At 45.1% G+C, this 25,960-nt stretch overlaps 2 protein-coding genes across 2 annotated transcripts; one reads left to right on the top strand and one right to left on the bottom strand.

Moving 5' to 3' along the window:
* Window positions 1-12,406: 12,406 nt before the first annotated feature.
* Window positions 12,407-16,888, top strand: c17h1orf50 (chromosome 17 C1orf50 homolog). Its single transcript, XM_071111208.1, has 5 exons — window positions 12,407-12,579; window positions 13,156-13,271; window positions 15,092-15,178; window positions 15,296-15,427; window positions 16,083-16,888. Exons 1-5 carry the CDS (start codon window positions 12,531-12,533, stop codon window positions 16,266-16,268), a joined length of 570 nt encoding a protein of 189 aa, XP_070967309.1. The 5' UTR covers window positions 12,407-12,530; the 3' UTR covers window positions 16,269-16,888.
* On the bottom strand, window positions 16,836-20,643 carry LOC139371125 (adaptor related protein complex 5 subunit beta 1). The gene is made up of 3 exons (XM_071111207.1): window positions 20,151-20,643; window positions 19,176-19,979; window positions 16,836-19,019 (listed from the first exon to the last, which is right to left on the bottom strand). Exons 1-3 carry the CDS (start codon window positions 20,286-20,288, stop codon window positions 17,067-17,069), a joined length of 2,895 nt encoding a protein of 964 aa, XP_070967308.1. The 5' UTR covers window positions 20,289-20,643; the 3' UTR covers window positions 16,836-17,066.
* Between the last annotated feature and the right edge of the window lie 5,317 nt (window positions 20,644-25,960).

The raw sequence follows: 25,960 nt of genomic DNA, 5'->3' as shown, positions 1-25,960 counted from the left end.
ACTTCTGTTGACTCCACAACATGGCGGGTATCTGTATAGCTTGTTTTGGTCTCTGAGCGCTGTACAAAGATTATTCCATGGTGTGCTTTCGCTCTAATCAAATCAAATCAAATTTATTTATATAGCCCTTCGTACATCAGCTGATATCTCAAAGTGCTGTACAGAAACCCAGCCTAAAACCCCAAACAGCAAGCAATGCAGGTGTAGAAGCACGGTGGCTAGGACAAACTCCCTAGAAAGGCCAAAACCTAGGAAGAAACCTAGAGAGGAACCAGGCTATGTGGGGTGGCCAGTCCTCTTCTGGCTGTGCCGGGTGGAGATTATAACAGAACACGGTCAAGATGTTCAAATGTTCATAAATGACCAGCATGGTCGAATAATAATAAGGCAGAACAGTTGAAACTGGAGCAGCAACACAGTCAGGTGGACTGGGGACAGCAAGGAGTCATCATGTCAGGTATTCCTGGGGCATGGTCCTAGGGCTCAGGTCCTCCAAGAGAGAGAAAGAAAGAGAGAATTAGAGAGAGCATATGTGGGATGGCCAGTCCTCTTCTGGCTGTGCCGGGTGGAGATTATAACAGAACATGGCCAAGATGTTCAAATGTTCATAAATGACCAGCATGGTCGAATAATAATAAGGCAGAACAGTTGAAAGAAACTGGAGCAGCAGCACGGCCAGGTGGACTGGTGACAGCAAGGAGTCATCATGTCAGGTAGTCCTGGGGCATGGTCCTAGGGCTCAGGTCCTCCGAGAGAGAGAAAGAGAGAATTAGAGAACGCACACTTAAATTCACACAGGACACCGAATAGGACAGGAGAAGTACTCCAGATATAACAAACTGACCCTAGCCCCCCGACACATAAACTACTGCAGCATAAATACTGGAGGCTGAGACAGGAGGGGTCAGGAGACACTGTGGCCCCATCCGAGGACACCCCCGGACAGGGCCAAACAGGAAGGATATAACCCCACCCACTTTGCCAAAGCACAGCCCCCACACCACTAGAGGGATATCTTCAACCACCAACTTACCATCCTGAGACAAGGCTGAGTATAGCCCACAAAGACCTCCGCCACGGCACAACCCAAGGGGGGGGGGGGGGGGGGGGGCGCCAACCCAGACAGGATGACCACATCAGTGAATCAACCCACTCAGGTGACGCACCCCCTCCAGGGACAGCATGAGAGAGCCCCAGTAAGCCAGTGACTCAGCCCCTGTAATAGGGGTAGAGGCAGAGAATCCCAGTGGAAAGAGGGGAACCGGCCAGGCAGAGACAGCAAGGGTGGTTCGTTGCTCCAGAGCCTTTCCGTTCACCCTCCCACTCCTGGGCCAGACTACACTCAATCATATGACCCACTGAAGAGATGAGTCTTCAGTAGAGACTTAAAGGTTGAGACCGAGTTTGCGTCTCTGACATGGGTAGGCAGACAGTTCCATAAAAATGGAGCTCTATAGGAGAAAGCCCTGCCTCCAGCTGTTTGCTTAGAAATTCTGGGGACAATTAGGAGGCCTGCATCTTTTGACCGTAGCGTACGTGTAGGTATGTACGGCAGGACCAAATCAGAGAGATAGGTAGGAGCAAGCCCATGTAATGCTTTGTAGGTTAGCAGTAAAACCTTGAAATCAGCCCTTGCTTTGACAGGAAGCCAGTGTAGAGAGGCTAGCACTGGAGTAATATGATAAAATTTTTTGGTTCTAGTCAGGATTCTAGCAGCCGTATTTAGCACTAACTGAAGTTTATTTAGTGCTTTATCCGGGTAGCCGGAAAGTAGAGCATTGCAGTAGTCTAACCTAGAAGTGACAAAAGCATGGATTAATTTTTCTGCATAATTTTTGGACAGAAAGTTTCTGATTTTTGCAATGTTACGTAGATGGAAAAAAGCTGTCCTTGAAATGGTCTTGATATGTTCTTCAAAAGAGAGATCAGGGTCCAGAGTAACGCCGAGGTCCTTCACAGTTTTATTTGAGACGACTGTACAACCATTAAGATTAATTGTCAGATTCAACAGAAGATCTCTTTGTTTCTTGGGACCTAGAAAGCTCTAAAGCTTTTTTGAAATCTGACACAGCGGTTGCATTAAGGAGAAGTATATCTTTAATTTCATGCATAACACTTGTATTTTCATCAACATTTATGATGAGAATTTCTGTAAATTGATGTGACTCTGCAAAATCACTGAATGTTTTGGAAGTGAAACATTACTTAACATAACGCGCCAATGTAAACTGAGATTTTTTGGATATAAATATGAACTTTATCGAACAAAACATACATGTATTGTGTAACATGAAGTCCTATGAGTGCCATCTAATGAAGATCATCAAAGGTTAGTGATTCATTTTGTCTCTATTTCTGCTTTTTGTGACTCCTCTCTTTGGCTGGAAAAATGGCTGTGTTTTTATGTGACAAGGTACTGACCTAACATATTCGCATGGTATGCTTTCATTGTAAATCCTTTTTGAATTCGAACACTGTGATGGGATTAACAACAGGTTTATCTTTAAAATGGTGTATAATACTTGTATGTTTGAGGAATTAAAATTCTGTTGTTTGAATTTGGCGCCCTGCACTTTCTCTGGTTGTTGTCAAATCGATCCCATTAACGGGATTTCAGCCGTAAGAAGTTTTAAAGGACTTACTCACATCGGCTGCGGAGAGTGTGATCACACAGTCTTCCGGAACAGCTGGTGCTCTCATGCATGTTTCAGTGTTATTTGTCTCGAAGTGAGCATAGAAGTAGTTTAGCTCGTCTGGTAGGCTCGTGCCACTGGGCAGCTCTCAGCTGTGCTTCCCTTTGTAGTCTAATGGTTTGCAAGCTGTGCGTCAGAGCCGGTGTTGTACGATTTGATCCTGTATTGATGCTTTGCCTGTTTGATGGTTCATTGGAGGGCAGCGGGATTTCTTATAAGCTTCTTGGTTAGAGTCCTGCTTCTTGAAACTGGCAACTCTAGCCTTTAGCTTAGTGCGGATGTTGCCTGTAATCCATGGATTCTGGTTGAGCTACGGTCACTGTGGGGACAACGTCATCGATGCACTTATTGATGAAGCCAATGATTGATGTGATGTACTCCTCAAAGCCATCGGAGGAATCCCGGAACATATTCCAGTCTGTGCTAGCAAAACAGTCCTGTAGCTTAGCATCTGCTTCATCTGACCACTTTTTATTGATCTAGTCACTGGTGCTTCCTGCTTTCATTTTTGCTTTAATCAGGAATAAGGAGGATAGAATTATGGTCAGATTTGCCAAATGGAGGGCGAGGGAGAGCTTTGTATGAGTCTCTGTGTGTGGCGTAAATGTGGTCCAGATTTTTTTTTGCCTCTGGTTGCACATTTAACATGCTGATAGCTCACAGAAGAATTACATCGGTAGAACTATTACTTCCCATTGCAAAAACACATTTCACGTTTAGCACACAAAGTAACCCGTGACAGGCAACTGCCTGTAAACACACAGTCCAGTTCAAAGTGAATGATGGCAGGCCCGTGTGGTAAATTGCTTGTTTGTATAAAGAACTACTGTTGCTCTGATTGGCTATAGCACATCGGTCTGTGTAGACTCCAGTCTTGAACAAGACAGAGGTTTTTATTTGGTTTTATTTACTGCAGTGTCTATTAAATTATCCAAATGGATGGCCGCTTTCCCATTCTATAATGCTATAGAATTTTCACAAGTATACGTAAATTCCCTAACGTTCTAAGAATTTATGAAAAAGTTAAATTGACCATATCTAAGTGGTCGCTTGTCAAATCTTTTTTTTCTTCTTCTAAGTGTCCTCCATTAAGGTCCCAACCATTAAGTCAAAATGTGATTGGTTGATTCCATTGTCACTCCAAAATGTTTGCCCTAATAAAGTTGAATGGCAGATGCCTTTATCTAGCTTTTGATGGTTGATTTAGTTAGATAGACCAGGAAAGATAAATCCTAATTGGAACTTTTTTTCTCTTCCGTGTTAACCCGTTCCTTTCCAACAAAAACTGAATAGATTAAATCGGAACATCTTGGGGGAAAAAAATACTTTTCGGAATGTCTAAAGAATCCATATGTTGTTCTGAAATATGAACACAGATATACTGGACATTTTGAACATTATTTTGGTGGTGATTTGACAAAATTACAATCATGGTCTTGAAATGGACTTGCATTTTTCTGGTCTTGGTCTTGTCTCAGTCTCAGACCCCTTGTCCGCCTCCCGGTCTCGGTCTGTACTTGGAATACATTCCAAGATTTGAAAGCCAAACACATATTACCAAGGAAATTCTTTTTTTCTATATTTACAATTTATGTCAGCTATGCTGGCCTGTTTTCCCTTGGGAAATCCAACTACCGAACCATCCAATGATGGGATTTATAAATAAATGATCTTGGCTCCCGAAACTGATCTCTATAATATATAAACACATTTTTAAAAGCCCATTTTGAGCTAGCCATTAAGAAAATATGGTCCACAGATCTAAGTGAATCTGAATAACCCTTTAACTGCAACAGAATATGGAAAAATATGACCTTGGCATCCCGTAATCCGAACCATTAACTTATACATTTTAAATGTGTTCACAGACTGTATATAAAACCCAACAATAGTTTTACGATGTAATTGGCCCCAACTCCTAGCTGTTCAAAGTGTCCCCTAAATCCTTCATATGATGTAGGAGTGCCCCACAATTAAATGTATCTGGAACAAAGTTTTTTTTTTTAATTCGAAGTGCATAAATGTAAATATTCATTGTGTTACATCTACTATGTTACTTAATGATGACCTCTCCTTGAATCTCTCAATCAATCAGAGATGATTACTGCTGGCAGACAGCACTGCCACAAAAATGATGTTGGCTCTTAGGTGGCATAGATCCCACTCTCTCCCACCAGTGGACATAGCCGCGGGAAGAAGGGGTGCTGCAGCACCCCCTGATAAATCCAAAAATATAATAATTAAAATATATATACAGTGGGGCAAAAACGTATTTAGTCAGCCACCAATTGTGCAAGTTCTCCCACTTAAAAATATGAGAGAGGCCTGTAATTTTCATCATAGGTACAGAAATCTTGCTTGTTTGTAGGTTACCAAATACTTATTTTCCACCATAATTTGCAAATAAATTCATTAAAAATCCTACAATGTGATTTTCTGGATTTTTTTTTCTCATTTTGTCTGTTATAGTTGAAGTGATGAAAATTACAGGCCTTTCTCATCTTTTTAAGTGGGAGAACTTGCACAATTGGTGGCTGACTAAATACTTTTTTGCCAAACTCACTGTATATACACAAACAGTTTACAGTTGAAGTCAGAGGTTTACATACACCTTAGCCAAGCACCACTTTATTTTAAGAATGTGAAATGTCAGAATAATAGTAGAGAGAATTATTTATTTCAGCTTTTATTTCTTTCATCACATTCCCAGTTGGTCAGAAGTTTACATACATTCAATTAGTATTTGGTAGCATTGCCTTTAAATTGTTTAACTTGGGTCAAGCCCCCCCCCCCCCCCCCCGCGCCTGTCTGGACCAGGAGGTTTTTTTAGAAGTCCGGGGTGACAAGTACTGGGTGCGAACATGGTGCATCCTTCAGGGCCTGGAACGCCGCCTCTGTCGTGCCTTCGTTAAGTTTGTGAGGGGAGAAGTTATTGTGGCAAAGTTAGGTACAAATCGACTGTAGTAGCCTGTTAACCCCAGGAATGACTTCACCTGCTTCTTGGTTCGGGGGACCGGCCATTCCCTAAGGGCAGCGATTTATTTTTCTTGGGGCTTCACATTTCCCATCCCTATCTGATAGCCCAGGTACTCCACCTCGGCGTAGCCCAGCTTGCACTTGTGGGGGTTCGCGGTCAGACCTGCATCCCTTAGCGCATCCATCACTGCCTGTAACCTACAAAGATGGTACTCCCAACTGTCACTGTGCACAATATTGTCATCCAAATAAGCAGCTGTGTACTCACTGTGCAGCCGTAAGACGCGGTCCCATGAGTCGCTGAAAGGTCACTGGTGCCCCGTGGAGCCAGAAAGGAAGAACCCGGTAGTGGTATAGCCCCACCCTCGGGGTGGAAAAGGCTGTCTTCTCCCGGGAGGCCGCTTGCCAGCAGCACCTGCCAGTACCCCTTCATCAGGTCCAACGTGCTGACGTATCTCGCCCTACCCAAGCGGTTGATCAGTTTGTCCACCCGGGGTTTGGGATAGGCGTCGAACTTAATGACCTCGGAAGTCATTGCAGAAGCGGACGGTTCCGTCCGGTTTAGGTGCCAGCACTATAGGGCTAGACCACTCACTGTGGGATTCCTCCAGTATCACCATCTCTAGCATTGTCGTCACTTCCAGCTGGACCGCCACCCTCCGGGCTTCTGGTATCCGGTATGACCATTTACGCACTTTTTCTCCCGGACGTGTGTGGATAAGATGTTCCACAAGATCCGTGCGCCTCGGCACCTCTGAGAACACGGCCGTATTCTGCTGGACCAACTCTCTGTGCTCTTGACGTTGGGTCGGGCTGAGGTCTTCCCCCATTGCAACTTCGACAGAGGGCAGGCTCTGCTGTGGCCAGGTCCACTTTACGCACAGCGCCTCTCGTGCATGCCATTTCTTCAACAAGTTCACATGGTAAAGCTGGAGGAGTTTTCTCCACCCCGTTTGGCGGACCTTGTAATTGACGTCGCCTACCCGCACAACAATGTTGTATGGCCCATGCCATGTAGCCAGGAATTTACTCTCCATTGTAGGGATCAGCACCAAGACCTTCTCACCTGGGTGGACCTCTCACGGTTGGGCCCTCCAGTTGTAGACACACTCCTGGGCGCGTTGCGCCTGTGCAATGTGCTCCCTCACCATTGGCCAAATTGCCATCATCCTCTCCCTCATCTCCTCCACATGTTCTACAACAATGTGAAAGGGGGAGGGGGGTCGGCTGCTCTTTCCAGACCTCTTTGGCTAGGTCCAGCAGTCTGCGGGGCCGACGGCCATACAAGAGCTCAAAGGGGGAGAACCTAGTGGAGGCTTGGGGTACCTCATGCACTGAGAACATCAGGTGGGGCTGCAGCTGGTCCCAGTTTCTCCCGTCTCTCTCGATGACCTAATTCAGCATCTGCTTTAGGTTCTTATTGAAGCGTTCAACTAGCCCGTCCGTTTGTGGATGGTACAGACTTGTCCTTACCTGTTTTATTCGTAATAGATTGCAGACATCTTTCATCATACGAGACATGAATGCAGTCCCCTTGTCCGTCAGAATTTCCCGCGGAACACACATCCAGCTAAATAAATGTTCCGTGCGATACCTTTTGCTGCCACCGTGCATAACGGGATTACTTTAGGATACCGGGTGGCGTAATCCACGATTACCAGGATGTATTGGTGTCCCCTCGCGGTCTTCACCAATGGACCCACCAGATCCATTGCCACCCGCTCAAATGGCACTCCTATAATGGGCAAGGGAACCAAAGGGTTTCTATAATGTACCCTCAGAGCTGTGATCTGGCACTCCGGGCAACAGGAGGTGACAACTCACCATCCGGGTTACCCCCGAGCTGGGGGATGCGGAGGGCATGACCCCCTTCCAGCCGGGACAATTCCGTGCAAGGTGTCCCGGCTCACCGCACTCATAGCAGCATCTCTGATATAGGGCCAGCAGCGGTCGACATAGTCGGTTTAGGTCACCCTCCTTCCTGCTTCACGGCCTCAGCTGGTTCGCCCCCTTCAGCCCCTCGCCTCTCTTTGTATTGTTCGTTCCCCTCGCCCCATCCCCTCTCTCCGCCCGGGCCCCTCTCAGCAGGTCCAGGGTGTTCTGGTGAGTTTCCACAGCAGTCAGCAATTCCTCAGGGCTCTGGGGGTTCTGCATGCTCAACGTCTTCTTCATCTCGTATGGCAGGGCCCGAAGGTATCGATCCAGGACGAGCTTGTCGATCATCGGGTGTGACGGTACTTCCGTCAGTAGCCAGCCCTTGGTCATACGCACCAGGTCGCTCACCTGAGCACGGGGGAAAAGGGTGGGGTAAAAGGCCCCGTTGTGGACCAGTTGTGCACGGCATGCGAGGCTGAATCCATAACGGCTCAGGATCTCACGTTTGAGTCCTTCATAATTCATGGCCTGGTCAGCATTTAAGTCAAAGTAGGCCTTTGGGGACTTCCCGGGGAGGTAGGGTGCCAACAGGCTGGCCCACTTGGGCTTGGGCCATCTTTCCCTCTGAGCCGTCCTCTCGAAGGTGCACAAACACGTCTCCACGTCATCTTCCTCCCTTAGCCAGGAACTGATTCGAGTCAGACTCCTGAGCCATCCCAACCTTCAACTGGGCAATCTCTGCTACCAGTCTGGTTTTGTTGGTGCTGCTCCTCCAGTGCTTGCTCCTGGAGAGCCTGTTGCTTCTGCTGGCTGAGGATAAACTGAGCCACCAGCTCCTCCTTGGTAATCTCCGTATTCTCGACCCCATGGCACCCAAAGCTGCTGAGTTGCCAGCATTCTCCACCATATGTGGTAAACTGTGGGATATTGAGTTGAGCGTGCAGAGATTAACACAGGGACAGGGAGGTTTTAGTCCGCAAACACAACTTTAGTAGGCCATAAAATAGACATAACAAAGAAAATCGGTCCTTCTTCTCAGCTTTGGCTCTGTGTCTCCCGGGTTCTCTCTCACTGTGTGCCACAGTGCTTCTTTTATGTGGCCTCCCCGGCTGGTTGGCACTTTCCCCTAATTACCTCCTCGTGGAGCTATCCGTGTCAGGGTGCCCAGCTCGTGTACTCCCAGCAGAGGGAGCCAACGTCGCATCACATACCTCCCCTCTATTACCACCCCCTGGGGTAGACCTCCTGGGATACCACAATATATATATATATATATATATATATTTGCCTCATTTTGTGAACTAGGCCTTTATTATACTGGTCTAAGTAAAACTACTTTAAACTGCTACTTAAGTAGTTTTTTGGGGGTATCTGTTCTTTACTATTTATATTTCTGTCTAATTTTACTCCACTACATTCCTAAAGAAAATATGTACTTTTTACTCCCATACATTTTCCTTGACACCAAAAAGTACATGTTATATTTCATGCTCAAGCAGGACAGAATTATTGTCCAATTCATGCACCTATCAATATAACGCATTGTCATTCCTACTGCCTATGATCTGGCGGATTCACTATACACAAATACTAATTTCTAAATTATTTTGGAGTGTTGGAGTGTGCCCCAGTCTGTCCGTGAAAAAATAATGAACATTGTGCCGTCTGGTTTTGCTTAATATAAGGAATTTGATGTAAAGCATTTACTTTTACTCAAGTATGATAGTTGAATACTTTTTTGTTTTTTTAAAAACGTTTGTTTTGTACCTAAGTACATTTAAAACAAGATACTTTTAGACTTTAACTCAAGTAGTATTTTACTGGGGGATTTTTTACCTTTCTTGAGTCATTTTCTATTAATTTAAAAGTACAGTATATTTACTTTTACTCAAGTATAACAATTGAGTACTTTTCACACCACTGCTCCAGTCGTGTTTTTTCCAACAGTATTAGTGAACTAGGCCTTTACTACTCCAGAAGACAGCACAGTCTGAGCGAAGAACCTTTCCTCAGAAGTTCCTTGAGTTTTCAAAAAGGCACTTGAAAGACAGAGCATAAGGCAAAGTATTCTGTGGTCTGATGAGACAAAAATTGAACTCTTTGGCCTGAATGCAAAGCGCTATGTCTGGAGAAACCAGGCACAGCTCATCACCCGTCTACCACCATCCCTACCGTGAAGCATGATGGTGGCATCATCATGCTATGTGGATGCTTTTTAGCAGCAGGGACTGGGAGACTGGTAAGGATTGAGGGGACAATGAATGGAGCCAAATACAGGCAAATCCTTGATGAGAATCTGCTTCAGAGTGCAAACGACCTTATAGTGGGTTGAAGATTTGACTTCCAACAGGACAATGACTGCAAGCATACACCCAAAGCAACACTGGAATGGCTTGGGAACAAGAATGTGAAAGTCCTTGAGTGGCCCAGCCAAAGCCCAGTCTTGAACGTGCACTAGAGACACCGTGCGCTCCACCGCATAACACGGTGCCTGACCAGTACCACGCTCCCTACGGTAAGCACGAGGAGTTGGTTCAGGTCTCCAACCTGACTCAGCCAATCTCTCGTGCCTGCTCCGCTGTGCCAACTCCTCGTATTGCCGCCGCTCTGCTTTCGCCGCCTCTATCTCCTCCCTTGGATGCCAATACTCTCCAGCCTTTTCCCAGGGTCCCTTGCCTTCCAAGATCTCCTCCCATGTCCATTCCTCCAGAAAACGCTGCTCCTCCCGGCCACGCCGCTTGGTCCGTTTGTGGTGGGTAGTTCTGTCACCAACGTCGTCAGGGAAATGACCGGACCAAGGTGCAGCGCGGTGAGCGTACATTTCTCTTAATTTTAAATGTCGCCAACAAAACTAGAAACAATAAAAACGACCGTGAAGCTTACTAGGGCTACAGGCCACTAACAAAGACAACTACCCACAACTAAGGTGGAAAAACAGGCTGCCTAAGTATGATTCCCAATCAGAGACAACGATAGACAGCTGCCTCTGATTGGGAACAACACTCGGCCAAACACACAGAAATACAAAACATAGAATGCCCACCCCACATCACACCCTGACCTAACCAAATAGAGAAATAAAACGGCTCTCTAAGGTCAGGGGGTGACAACGACAATTAACAAAAGTAGGCAATAATAAACTCAAATGAAAACCCAGACTCAATAATTGCCTGTTCATCTGTCTCATCTCGTCTAACAAACAAAGCAATGACAAGATTCTTGTAGCAATACCCATAATGCATCACAAACCCTACCAATTACCAAATTGACAATACAACTTCAATAAAGGTTGAAGGTAATATATTCCACATGATAAATATCCCACATTATTACAATAAATAAATGTGATACTCAACCTGTAAATCATGTCTGGACATTTATAATTGCAAGTCCTTACAAGTGTTGGAGAACATAAGGTTCTCAAACCCCCCCCCCCCCCCCCCCCCCCCCCCCAAAAAAATAATATTTATAATCATGTTCCGGCCAGACCATCCCCTCAAGAAAAAGTCGTCCCACAGCTGGATCTAGTTGATGATCCCTGGTGTAGGTCATCAAGAGCTTTGTGGTTGAGAGGGGACATTTGCAGTCAGCTCAATGTTGTTACAAAGTTTCTGGAGGTCAGAGTCAATTACATATGATGTCAAGGGGGGTAGCTTAGTGGTTAAAGCATTGTAAAGGTTGGTGGATCGAATCCCTGAGCTGACAAGATATAAATCTGTCATTCTGCCCCTGTAAATAAGAATGTGTTCTTAACTGACTTGCCTAGTTAAATAAAATATTGTCTTTTCACAAAGCTGAAGCAACCAGAGGAGCATATACAACTGTGAATGTGTATATGGCAGGCCCCTCATATAATTATGTTCCGGCCAGACCATCTGCTCAAGAAAAAGTCGTCCCACAGCTGGTTCGACAACAGCTCCCATCTATTTTTGTGCAGTGTGACTGACCTCACCTAGACTTTTGACACTTGTTATTACCCACAACCAAAATAAATGTTGGTGTCCATGACCTGGACCCGAATCTGTCACAATACACCTATGGGTTTAAATGCATCATTTGGAATGTTCTGTTGATAAGGTGACACCCATATTGTGCCATACTCGTCTGTATAGCCATATAAAACTTTTTTTGAAGGAAAAATAACAAAAACTAGCACAACCTCGTCAAGAGCCAAAGCTCCCTTATAGCCTATCGACCTATTGTCCCAAAATGACTAATGACTAATATGTTCAGTTAGGCTACATGTAGCCTTCTTGCAATAGGCTGAGAAATTAGGCCTGTCAGAATGTACCATCCCTAATATTCGACATTTCCATTTTAAAGTAGATTTCTACTACATGTGCATTGAAACCTAGGAGAGAAGAGCATGCACTCTGCAGTGATAAACAGCAAATATTTTTTTCCTGTCTGGGAACAGTCCACGTTCCCAAACCAGTCTCAGTCATGAGTCTTGACCACACTCATGTCAGGTCCTCATTCTGTGTTTTTTATTGGTTGTTTACTTTGCAGGATTTCGGTCTCACGCATTATATATTTCACTGCAATTGAATTTCATAAGATCTTTCTCCACGTTCCTTCCAAAATAGCGTATGTATGTAACAATTTTGTTACACAAGTTACACCTTCCCCTGTGTTCTAAGCCCTACAATAAAAGTCTCCCTTTCACTCAATAATGACAATAAACATCCGCCAGCATGGCAATTAATTATATCTAGCGTTTAATGTGATATTTAAATTATTGTTATTATTATAATTGTTCAACAATTATACTGAAATAACGTTTTGTAATCATTTTCAGACTGGCAACTAAATGGCCTACTATTGTAGGTAGGTGGAGACGCAAGACCTTAAAACAACCCCCTGCTGGCCAGTCAAACTTTCACACAGCACAGCGGTTACAAAACCTATTACTGAGCTCCAGTTGCAACTGGTTATTTCTGAGAGCATTTTGCTACATTGTACACCAAATTAGTTACAGTAAAGAAAATGGACAGGACAGTTAGCCTCCCGAATCAACCAGACAAAACAACCACAGGTAAGACTTCCTGCTGTTTAGCATTGATAGTAATTTTTAATTGTTCTCAATCAATGTCCTGTATAGGGTGTGAATGGAATGTTAACTTAAGTATCATTTGATTCATTGTTGTAGTTTAGAACTCTTGTAGGCTTTTAGCTCGACTATTCGTTCTAGCTGGTCACATTCAAAGGGAATTTTTATTTAACACTAACTTTTTTTACATTACAGTTTCACATTTTACAATAGGATATTCCACCGTCATACACCTGGTTCGGTGTCAGCAATTTTGCCTACGTTTTAGCAGCTGGCTTTTGCTAAACGTGAACAGAAAGTGTTTGCTTGCAGGTCAGGAAGCAAGGCACAAGTCACTCAAATCATGAGATGTGGAGCAGGTTATGTATTATAGTCAGTCTGGCTGAGATTATTGGTGGAGGGGAGGACAGACATTTAAGACTACAGGCCTACGTAAATGGGTGTTGCAATCAGTAAATCCATGTAGTCTAGACTAGCAGAAAGCTTCACAAAAATGTCTAGCTTTGTCACCTTTCCTCAGTTTGTGTTATGCAAGTTTCAAGTGTCCCTGTGTGTTTGCAGTGCAGTTGGTGGAGAGCAGCAGCAACCCCAATGGGCTGGAACTAGTCAGCACCTACCAGACCAACAGGGTGGGAGACCCCATGGACCTGGTTGCTCTGGCAACACAAGTACAGAGGGTAATTAAATGAATGGCATTGCAATGATCCTAATGGAATAATGATAAGGATGATCATAGTAAGCAGACTCATGTACAGTAGCTTGCGACGGTATTCACCCCCCTTGGCATTTTTCCTATTTTGTTGCCATAAAATATTTTTTTGGGGGGAGGGGGTTGTATCATTTGATTTACACAACACGCCTAACACTTTGAAGATGCAAAATATTTTTGGTGAAACAAACATAAGACCAACAGAACTTGAGCGTGCATACACCCCCCCCCCCCCCCCCCAAAAAAAAGTCACGTTTGTAGAGCCAACTTTTGCAGTATTTACAGCTGCAAGTCTCTTAGGGTATGTCTCTAAGCTTGGCACATCTAGCCACTGGGATTTTTGCCTATTCTTCGAGGCAAAACTGCTCCACCTCCAAGTTGGATGGGTTCTGCTGGTGTACAGCAATCTTTAAGTCATATCACAGATTCTCAATTGGATTGAGGTCTGGGCTTTGACTAGGCCATTCCAAAACATTTAAATGTTTCCCCTTAAACCACTCAAGTGCTGCTTTAGCAGTATGCTTAGGGTCATTGTCCTGCTGGAAGGTGAACCGCCGTCCCAGTCTCAAATCTTTGGAAGACTGAAACAGGTGTTCCTCAACAATTTCTCTGTATTTAGCACCAGCCATCATTCCTTCAATTCTGACCAGTTTCCCAGTCCGTGCTGATGGAAAAACATCCCCACAGCATGATGCTGCCACCACCATGCTTCACGGTTGGTATGATATTCTCGTGTGATGAGGTGTTGGGTTTGCGCCAGACTGAGTTTCTTGATGGCCAAAAAGCTCAAATGTCTCATCTGACCAGAGTACCTTCTTCCATATGTTTGGGGAGTCTCCCACATGCCCTTTGGCAAACACCAAACATCTTGCTTATTGGGCTCCATATGTTTGCTTATTTTTTTCTTTAAGCAATGGCTTTTTTTTCTGGCCACTTAAGTAAAGCCCAGCTCTATGGAGTGTACGACTTAGTGGTCCTATGGAGAGATAGTCCAATCTCTGAGGTGGAGCTTTGCAGCTCCTTCAGGGTTGTCTTTGGTCTCTTTGTTTCCTCTGATTAATACCCTCCTTGCCTGGGCTGTGAGTTTTGGTGGACGGCCCTATCTTGGCAGGTTTGTTGTGGTGCCATGTTCTTTCCCTTTTTTAATAATGGATTTAAAGGTGCTCTGCAGTATGTTCGACGTTTCAGATTATTTTCTTTAGAACCCATCCCTGATCTGTACTTCTCCACAACTTTGTCCCTGACCTGTTTGGAGAGCTCCTTGGTCTTCATGGTACTGCTAGCTTGGTGGTGATGCAGACTCTGGGGCCTTTCAGAACAGGTGTGTGTGTGTGTGTATATATAGATCACTGAGATCATGTGACAGATCATATGACACTTAGATTGCACGCAGGTGGACTTTATTTCACTAATTATGTGACTTCTGAAGGTAATTGGTTGCACCAGATCTTATTTAGGGGCTTCATAGCAAAGGGGGTGAATACCTATGACTTTAAAAAAACAAGTTCATTTTTTCACATCACCAATTTGGACTATTGTGTGTGTTCATTACATGAAATCCACATAAAAATCAATTTAAATTACAGGTTGTAATGCAACAAAATAGGAAAAACGCCAAGGTGGATGAATACTTTTGCAAGACACTGTACAAACCCCTGGTGTTGCCAGGAGCATTCCCCTGCCAACTGAGCTATTCTGAACCTTAACTTTGGTTTGACGTGGCCCCATAAAGAATGTTTCATAATGATGAAGACATTCTGTTTGAGATTAACCTTGTTTGGTTCCTAGGGAGATGACTTTGTCAGAGCCAACGCCTGCAACAGACTGACAGTCATTGCTGATCAAATTAGATACCTGCAGGAACAAGCCAGAAAGGTGATGGCTTATATTTGACTTTATGTAACAAATCTATGTAATTGATATAGGGAAAGAATTAAGTAGCATTAGTGATGCAAGTTGGTTTGATCTGAATGATTTTGTTCTCTGGTGTAGGTTTTAGAGGATGCCAAGAAGGATGCTGAGCTGCACCACGCTGCATGTAATGTAGTCAAGAAGCCAGGGAACATGTATTACCTGTACGAGCGGCCCTCCGGACAGAAATACTTCTCTATCCTCTCGCCTCAGGTAAGTACATCACACCTGGGCGGCTTTCAGCAGGGCACAATACTTTGGAGCGTTGAGATATTACTCTACTCCTAAAGATCACGTCACATTTCCATCTGCAACACTTCTAAAATGTCAATCACCCGGGAAAGCCCCCAGCACATACAGCAGCTGAAAGATTGAGTAACTGTTACAGAACGTCTACCACCATGTGGCGCATAATGATATGAGTTTGGACATTTAGATGCTCAGTCTGCATGTGACCCTGAAGGGAGTTGATAATGTTCTCTTTAGCCGGTTAGAGGTGGTGCTGACTGACCACTTGGGTCTTTTTGTGCACATGCATTGGCCACAGCATGGTTGTGTAAGCACAGTAGCACACACAGAACATTTAATGGATATAGGAAGATTAACATAGTCCCACTTTAATTTGAATATAGGAACGAAATGGCCCATTGGGTGTCTGCCAAACCCATAACCCTTTTAGCAAAAGATGGCGCTAATATTTACTCTACTGGTTACTCAATAACTGGTGTAGGTCCACTAAAATATCTCTCTTCAGAAAAGCCTAGTGGAGTAAGGCTGGAAGTACTTTTTTATGCAGACCCACCACTATACTTTTTTGGCTTCTTTTATGAAATTGCGTAATGGCCTCTCACCCATCTCTCATTTGAAGGACTGGGGTGCCGGCTGCCCTCACAAGCATTGTGGTGCGTTCAAGCTTCAATACGACATGTCCTGGACCCCTATAGATGACGTTGCGAAGAAGGACGCTGAAATCGCCATCATGGACAAAATCCTGAGCCAGCAGACAGCCCTGCCTCCTTGCTTAGAGCCCAACTTTGAGAACATCTCAAAGTAGAGCTGCAACCTGGAACAGGACTGTCTTAAAGAGGCCACATTGAGTGGCATTAAATGGTCTTAATGGACATACAGGGGCAGATTTAATAGCTTGAGAAACATAAGCTAACTTGGGAGGCAAATGTGTATTGTAAAACAATTCATTTAGTTCTTATTCATCTGGCACAAACCTTTAGGCAAGCTCAGTAAATCTGGTCCCATTAGGGTTTTAATGTGAAACTTTAGTCATACAGAACTGTTTTGTTGTGTCAAAGACAGTTGAGTATAGTCTTCAAACTGCCCAAATGGGAAATACCCCATGTACAATAGCATTAGGAACCAATTCAAGGTTCAAAATACTTTCCAGTTTTGCACCAAAGGTCTTTCAAGGAATGCATTTGATTTACTTCCTTAAATTAAAGCATATTCCTTTTCACACAATGGAAAATTCTTGTTCTGCTAGATCACTCCAATGACCATCTCTAATAATAATCTTCTGTTTTTTGGGACCTGCAAAATGATTGTACAGCTGTAATAAAATGTTTAAGTATGGAATGTTTGTGTTAAGCATGAGGTTAACAAGCAGAAGTCAGTCACACATTGACTTTATTTACAAGTTAAATTAAAATGTTTTCAAAAATCCATGATTCAAATTATCAGTTTACTGAGTGCAGCTTCGAAACATATTGTCATAAGTAAATGTATCACGCAACATTTCAAAAGCAGAGACAAAAGGAAGCACTGAAATCAGACAAGTGTTAAAAGGGCATTATTTCATAAAAACAAGCCATCTCTTTTATGGAGCCCACCACTTTCAGAATCAGACATCACCATTGACTTGCTGTGTGCTGTGAATCTCTTTGGTAATGTCCTCTAGATAAGAGTTAATATAAGGCAGAAGCTTCCAGTTGTCTGTAGCAATATGAACCTGGACGGCATCCTCCTCTGTGATAACCTTCAGCAGCACGTGAGACTGGGGTGGGAGGAAGAAGAGCACATTACACCTGCCTTTATCCAAGTCTGAGACCAGATATCTCTGAAAGTACTTCTCCACCAGCTCACCCACAGCCGAATCCTCCAACTGATCACAGAACAGGCTAGTTGCAGTGTTGGTCAAATCCCCCTCAGACTGCCCTGAGCATATTTCACCCCAGATCCCCTCAAACACCCTCTGCTTCTTTTCCCTGGCCCACCCTAGGGGTGTGAGGAGGGGCAGAAACACCTCAGGGAAGGCCACATGTAGGTCTGCCAGCGGGGAGTGCCAGGAGAGGCCGTCCTCCGTGGTGAAGATGGCGCTAGCTCTCAGGGTGGTGTGGTACGGCTGCTTGGGCTTCAGCCTCAGCCTCACTGTAGGGGGCTTCCTGGTCCTGAACAGGCAAGGCACGCTGATGTCACTCACTTCCTCATAGTGGCCGTCTGTGAGATCAAAGTGCAAGCGGATGCTGAAGAGCTTGTCGAAATGGGGGTCGTGAACTCCAGTGTGTGTGAGGTGGTATTGGAGGGTGATTTCAGAGGCGAAGCTGGAACTCTGGAACTGGGCTCTGTAGTCCTCTATCCCACCCTGTCCTGGGGAACTCTCAGTCTCACAGGCTGGTTCACTGTCTGGTTTATGCTCTGGTCTGCATTCATCTGGTTCATGTTTGTCCAGTTTGACCAGCCTCAGCAGCGGTCGCTCTGTCTGGTGCACGGTCAGACCGCTGGTCAGTTCCTCGTTCTCGCCCATGATGGCAGACAGCGAGCGCACTTTGGCCTGCCGCCCCCTTTCTGTTCCCCTCTGTGCTAACACCCCAGCCAGCTTCTCCTGGGAAAGAGTGGTGAGGAGGGTGTAGTACAAGCGGGCGTGGTCCTGGATGTCTGTTTCACCATAATGGCAGGTAAGGTGCTGTAGGAGATCAGCCAGCGGTGTGAGAAGGGAGTCTAAGCTGGGGTGCAGGAGCAGGCGTCGACACACCCCCAGCACGCTGTTCCCCAGACGCCAGTCCCCGCTCACACACAGCGCGGATGAAGAGGAAGTGATGACGCACAGCAGAAAGTTGAGAGTGGCCCTCTGGAGGACTTCCCCTTCCTCTGCCACACGGGCCAGGATCCTGAGGTGCCAGCGGAGGTCTTGCAAGGTGAGCTGGGACAGTGGGGCCTCTGTGATGGTTCTTTGCAGGGCTCTAAGCAGTGCCACAGCCCAGCCTGACTCCTCCAGCCGGTCCTGGGTCCGGTCAGCCAGGTTGATGAGGTGAGGGGCCAGCCGAGTGCGTCTGAGGTACAGGTCACACAGCCTCTGAGACAGGTCCTCAGAGTAGCGCTCCACGTGGCAGAAGTGAAGGAGGAAGAGGAAGGAAGCCCTGAAGAAGGTCACCACCATCTCCCTACTGGCCTGGTTCTCCACGATACGGAGAAGGGAGGTTAGGTGATCGTACAGGTAGGCCAGGCCTCTCCCCCCCTGTCCCTCCTTATCTTCTTCTCCTTCCTCCAGGTAGACCAGAGAGAGTAGGTTCAGTCTAGCCAGCATGCTGACACTATCATTGAACACAGTGGGCACTAGGGCTGCGGCCAGCCGAGGGGTCAAGAGCACGGGCAGGCTCTCGTCGCCACTGCTGATAGGTCGGTTCTCTGGGAAGTGCAGGATGCAGTCAATGTAGAAGAGCTTCTCAGGCGTGCTCAGTAGGGGGTGTTGGGACAGGCCGACGAGACGCTTTAGAAGGAAGGATTCATCCTCTGCGCTGAACAGGCTGTCTGTGAAAGCAGCCTTCATCAGCAGAGTGGTATGAAGAAGACACACCTGCAACAACAAGCGAGATTAAACAATGCGGTCATAAATCTTAAGATTTTACAGCTAGGTTTGATAATGTTCTACCACAGCACAAGCATGGTTAGATCTGTGGATAATCTGCTATTTCTTCCATAACTCATCCTAGAAAAGTAGACTGCTACTAACCTTGCATGTGCCCAATAGACGCAGCAACTGTGCCCTGAATATCGTTGGGGAGACTGCGGGCACCATGGCAAGCACCTCCACCAGCCGTCGCAGCAGGGCAGCCTGGGATAGGGATGTGAGCAGGTAGGACTCCTCTAAGAGGGAGGAGAGTAGCGATCTCAGCTCTTTACAGTCTAGGCCCGTCTGCAGGGAAGGAACTTTTCCCATGGTGCCCAGAGTGAGGGGCGAGAACAGGGCCAAGTCTGAGTGTGACTCAGAGTTCGGGTGTGCGGAGTCTGCACCCTCCCCCCACACAAACCCCTCGTTGCTCCCCAGTGCAGCCTTCAGGTCTCCAGCCCCAGCCTCTTTCTGCTGGGTGAGCAGATACACAGCATTCCTCAGTGCCAGGGCATGGAGCCCCGTGTAGGCCTGGTGAAGCCTGGAGTTTTCCTGCTGCCTCAGGCTGCTCAGGAGCTCCAAGCGTTGGGATAGTAGGCCCGGGAGGCAAGCCTCTAGCTCCCTAAGGCAGTCGCAGGCTGTTGTCCTCAATGGGTGTAATGCAGCCCCAGCCTGTGCGTCGTTGGTGTCCTGGGCCATCTGTAAGAGAAGGTCCAGGAAGTCTTGGGAGGCGCTGGTGTGTGAGCTAACACAGCAGGAGCAGAGGAGCACGGAGGTGAGGGCCAGGAGAAGGTGGCAGCGGAGCGGGAGGGATTTGGGGGAGCACTGGGCAAACACAGACATGAGCTCCAGGGCGGTCTCCTCGCCCACAAAGACAGAGGGGCACAGCAGAGTAGGGTGCTCAAGTAGTGGGGACAACAGCAGGACCTGAGGCAGGCGGAACACAGGACATAATGCAGTTTAATGGTTTAACTTTTAAACACTTTAATAATGAAAGTGCCTTCCTCCATAGCAAATGCTCTGGAACTTCCTGTGGATACATAGGAAGGGACTCGGGAGGCTTCAATACAATAATTGTGCCCTGAAAACGTAATGTACCTTGATGTGGTCACTGGCCCTGTCATCTCGCAGCTCGTGCAGGACCTCTGCGAGGAAGATGTCCGATGTCGTGCTGCACAAGAACTGGGACGGGCTGCGCAAGAATGCGGAGATCCTCTCGGGCCAGTTCGCTGACATGGTTGAACCGTATATAGCCTACAGGTAAAAAATGACTTACCTTTATTGCACAATGTCTCTGTTTAGTTAAGGTTGGTAGCCTACGACCAGAGGTACGACTACAACTGTGATTACGGTCTGCGAAATCAGGCAAAGCTTTTATCGACCTGCAAAACAATGTGTTGTGATGTCTTCAAAGCGATTGTCATCCGTATTTCACAGCATACCTTTTTTATGTGCAATCACACCACACCGACGGTTGTTATTATCACATAGCTAGCTTCTTACGTACTCATCTGCTTATGTTCACCTCACCCGCACTAACGATCATCATCACACTTTTAGAGATGTTTCACTTCCTTGTCTTAGTAGTCATGTGATCAGATATCACATGGCGCTAAGTGTGCTTCAAAATAAAGGTAGCCGTTTGCATGGCAGCGGCCCTTGAGCGAGGTAATTCGTTTTAGCATGAATATTGAGGGCTTAATTTTAAAGTTAACTGGGTGGGGATTCCTATGGGTTGTGATCGTTCCGCCAGTGATAAGACCATTGTCTTCTTCAAATTTGGTTTCCTAAGGTTTGTAAATGGCATCAACCAGTGGGTCTTGTGACGGGTATACAGAGATTACTAGTTTACAGAGTGCAGTGATGTGGCCTATAAGGAGCATTGGTGGCCGAATGTTGGTAATGGTAAAGAACATTTAACCGCTCGAGAGCACCCTTACCTGCTGAACTATAAATTACGTCTGTGTAATCTAGCATGGGTAGGATGGTCATCTGAATCAGGGTTAGTTTAGCAGCTGGGGTGAAAGAGGAGCAATTACGATATATTTATTTATCCAACCTTTATTTAACTAGGCAAGTCCATTAAGAACAAATTCTTATTTACAATGACGTCCTGGCAAAAGGCCTCCAGTGGGGACAGGGCCTGGGATTTAATACAAATTAATAAATACAATATAAATATAGGATGAGACAACACAACACTACATAAGACAACAACGCATGACAACACAGCATGGTAGCAACATGGCAGCAGCACAAAACATGATACAAACATTATTGGGCACAGCCAACAGCACAAAGGTCAAGAAGGTAGAGACAACAATACATCACACAAAGCAGCCACAACTGTCAGCAAGAGTGTTCATGATTGAGTCCTTGAATGGAGTGAGATAAAACTGTCCAGCTTGAGAATTTGTTGCAACTCGCTCCAGTTGCAGTGAACTGAAAAGAGGAGCGACCCAGGGATGTGTGTGCTTTGGGGACCCCCAACAGAATGTGACTGGCAGAACGGGTGGAGGACGAGGGCTGCAGTAGACATCCCAGACAGGGGGGAGTGAGGCCTAAGATAGAGGTTATGCTTATTATGCTGATGATTATGCTTATTTATTTTATCTTGTGTCCTTTAACCATTTGTACATTGTTAAAACACTATATATATATATATATAATATGACATTTGTAATGTCTTTATTGTTTTGAAACTTCTGTATGTGTAATGTTTACTGTTAATTTTTATTGTTTATTTCACTTTATATATTATCTACCTCACTTGCTTTGGCAATGTTAACACATGTTTCCCATGCCAATAAAGCCCTTGAATTGAATTGAATAGAGGAAACCAAGTCTAGATTAAACCTTAGCCTGCGCTTTGATATGTGCTGAGAGAAGGACAGTGTACTGTCTAGCCATACTCCGAAGTACCTGTATGAGGTGACTACCTCAAGCTCTAAACCCTCAGGTAGTAATCACACCTGTGGGGAGAGGGGCATTCTTCTTACCAAACCACATTACCTTTGTTTTGGAGGTGTTCAGAACAAGGTTAAGGGCAGAGAAAGCTTTTTGGACACTAAGAAAGCTTTGTTGTAGAGCGTTTTAACACAAAATCCGGGGAGGGGCCAGCTGAGTATAAGACGGTATCATCTGCATATAAATGGATGAGAGAGCTTCCTACTGCCTTAGCTATGTTGTTGATGTAAATTGAGAAGAGCGTGGGCCTAGGATCAAGTCTTGGCATACGCCCTTGGTGACAGGCAGTGGCTGAGACAACAGATGTTCTGATGTGATACACTGCAATCCTTGAGAGAGGTAGTTAGCAAACCAGGCCAAAGACCCCTCAGAGACACCAAAACGCCTTAGACAGCCCACAAGAATGGAATGGTCTACCGTATCAAAAGCTTTGCCAAGTCAATAAAAATAGCAGCACAACATTGCTTAGAATCAATGGCAATGGTGATATCATTGAGGCCCTTTAAGGTTGCAGTGACACATCCATAACCTGAGCGGAAACCAGATTGCATATAGAGAGAATACTATAGACATCAAGAAAGCCAGTCAGTTGATTATTGACAAGTTTTTCCAACACTTTTGATAAACAGGGCAAAATAGAAATGGGCCTATAACAGTTAGGATCAGCTTGATCTCCCACTTAAATAAAGGATGCACCATGGCTGCCTTCCAAGCAATGGGAACCTCCCCAGACAGGAGAGACAGGTTAAAAAGGTCAGAGGCTTGCCGATGATAGGGACAGCAACCTTAAAGAAGAAAGGGTCTAAACCAGCTGACCCAGATGTTTTTTGGAGTTTATGGAGTTCCTTTAGCACCTCGGACTCAGTGACTGCCTGCAGGGAGAAACATTGAAAAAGAAGGAAGAGCATCGGGTCTAGTTGCATTAGAAGGGGTGGGAGATGAGGAAATGGCATGGCTGAGTCAAATTGGAATCCTGACTTAATGAAGTGGTGATTAAACAGCTCCTTAGCAACCATATCATCAACATTAAGGGACATGGGCAGCTGTGAGGAGGAGGGTTTATTCTCCACCTTTAACCGTTTTCCATAACCTTTGGGTTAGACCCACGTAGAGAGAACTGCTCCTTAAAGTAATTCACTTTGGCCTTCCGGATAGCCTGAGTGCACTTATCTCATTTGCCTGAACGAGAGCCAGTCAGCAAGAGTGTGCGTGTGCAGAGCCTGTTGCCAAATAGAATGGAGTGGAGTAACTGCCAGATAATTTTCTTTATTTTCATATTTGTTAACAATACCACTGAAATTATTTAAAAAATGAAGTTCCAAGCGTCTTCGACAGAGAGGATCAAGCTGATTCTATATCAATTTACAGAGTCCAGGTCATGAAGGAAGGCTTGCTCATTAAAAGGTTTTAGCAAGCGTCTATGACAAATCAGGACAGGTCGTTTCACTGAGCAGCCATTACGAACACCGGCTGTGATCACTAAGGTCATTACAGAAAACACCAGAATGATACCTATCAGGATTATTTGTGAGGATAACATCAAGGAGAGTAGCCTTATCTGGGTGTTTGGAGTCATACCTTGTGGGATTGGTAATAATTTATTACCATTATTTTATTTGACTAGGCATGTCAGTTAAGAACAAATTCTTATTTTCAATTACAGCCTAGGAACAGTGGGTTAACTGCCTTGTTCAGGGGCAGAATGACAGATTTTTACCATGTCAGCTCAGGGATTCGATCGAGCAACCTTTCGGTTACTGGCCCAACACTTTAACCACTAGTCTACCTGCCGCCACAATAGTTAAAAGACACACATTTGGTTCAGGACATTACTATTTTTATTTGACTACTTTTTATTATTTCTAGTTTTACTATATAAATATCTATTGCACTGTTGAGGAGAGATTGCATGTAAGCATTGCACTGTACTGTTTGCACCCTTTTGTAGGCCTCCCGAGTGGCACAGTGGTCTAAGGCACTGCATCGCAGTGCTAGAGGTGTCACTACAGACCCGGGTTCGATTCCAGACTGTATCACAACTGGCTGTGACGGGGAGTCACAGTGCGGCGCACAATTGGCTCAGCGTCGTCTGAGTTAGGGGAGGGTTTGGCCTGGTAGGCAGTCATTGTAAATAAGAATTTGTTCTTAACTGACTTGTTTGGTTAAATAAATTGCCCTGTGCATGTGACCAATAAACTTTGATTTGAGGACTCCAGCACTGCAGGTGGCACCAATATTAGGTTTTACGTTTAAAAAAAAAAAAAAAAGTATTTACCCGAAGGAGGAATAAAGCTAACTACTATAAAATCAGCTCTACTTACTTTCTGCATAAATGTTTTGTTGTTGCTTATATCCCCATGTTTCTATTCCAGGTAATTTGCTCTAAAAGTAATACATACCTGAGGAGCATAGATCTGTGCTGGGAATTATCTTATTATGCCCAACAGGTAAAATAGTAAACCTTGAAGAGAATAAACAAAATGAAACTTGATTGCAAACCAAATATATATATATTGCTTGTTTGTTTTTTGCTTAAGAAACTTTGAGATTTCTATTATGAAAAGTGCTATAGAAGTTAATTATTAGAATATTGTTTATTGTTATATTTTTTTTACTGTGATACCTCAGCCACACCTGTTGAGTGTGGCTGGTGGCCCCACTGCCCTGAGAAAAGCCCTGACTACTGGAGATTAGGTTTTCGGGACTGTCATGACAGCTGTCACTCTAAGTGTGTCAGCTTGTCACATGTAACTGCGTGACTGGACCCTCCTCCTGCGTAAACTTCTGCTTTATCCAGAACTCTGAGTCATACCTTAACAGTAAGTTCCCTCTTCTTCATGGAGAACTTCTTGTGATCTGTTCTGCAGAAAAAGCCCTGATGGAGTTCATGGCTTTGCAGGCCCAGAACAAGCTTGCTCCTCATGTCACCATAGAGGACATGAAGCATTGCCTTACCTCACAGGTGAGAGGAGCCTTCATTGAGAGCTGAGTCTCTATAGCATTTCATAATCCCAATGTAAATTGTGTGAGTATCAGTTATCAGGTGTAGTTTATTGGAAGGTGGAGGCAGTAAGACAGCTGACTCGATGTAGAATCGTGTAGATTTTTAGCATTTCTGCCATCCAGAAAGAGCGGGCGCTCCACACCATGCGACTGGGGTCAAGAACTGTGATTTGCTTTCCTCTCCGGAGCAGGGCGCTGTTGAAAGGAGTGATAACTGGAGAGGCATTATGTGTTGAGAAGGACCAACTGAAGTTGAAGATTCCTGGTGTCTGTGACCCCCGCCATTTGGTGCAACGCAGACCCGGTGAAGAGTGTGGTGAAACAGGTGCTGTGAAACACAGAAACACTGTCTGTACTTCTGAGTTTTGATGCAGTCTTTACCAGATAAAGTAAAGTTAGGATGTGTCAATTATCCTGTGAGAGCTTTTGTTCCGAATCCATGATGGTATTTTAGGTGTCAAGCTTATGCTCATGTGGCAGCAGTGTGTAGGAGGGAGATTCATAGATGTGAGAAGTGTGCAGGAGGACATGAGACAAAGGAATTTGTAGTATCGGTGGAAAAAGTTGTGTGTGTAAACTGTAGAGGTAACCATGGTGCTGGAGATCAGAGGTCGGTGAGATAAAGGCAGGTTGAGGTTGACAGGACCAGAGTAGAACAGAAGGTGTCGTATGCTTAGGCAGTGAAGAGAGTAGTAGAGGAAGATGGGTCCAGGGAGTGGGATCCTAAGAGGATCCCTGTGAGTAAGCCGAGGCCAATAGAGAGTGATGGGAATAACATCTGCTTCAGTAAGGTTGTTTTTTGGCATTCATGGCCATGGTTGTCAATTGAGCTTCAGGAATGGAATGTAAATCACAGATGATAGATGTGGTGGCAAATGCAGAGAAGCACTTGGGTGTATGAGATTTTGCTGCAGAAGTTACAAGATGTTTTGAACGAA

This window comes from Oncorhynchus clarkii, chromosome 17 (assembly GCF_045791955.1).
Source record: "Oncorhynchus clarkii lewisi isolate Uvic-CL-2024 chromosome 17, UVic_Ocla_1.0, whole genome shotgun sequence".
NCBI lineage: Eukaryota > Metazoa > Chordata > Actinopteri > Salmoniformes > Salmonidae > Oncorhynchus > Oncorhynchus clarkii.
This window is presented reverse-complemented; position numbering and strand designations above follow the sequence as displayed.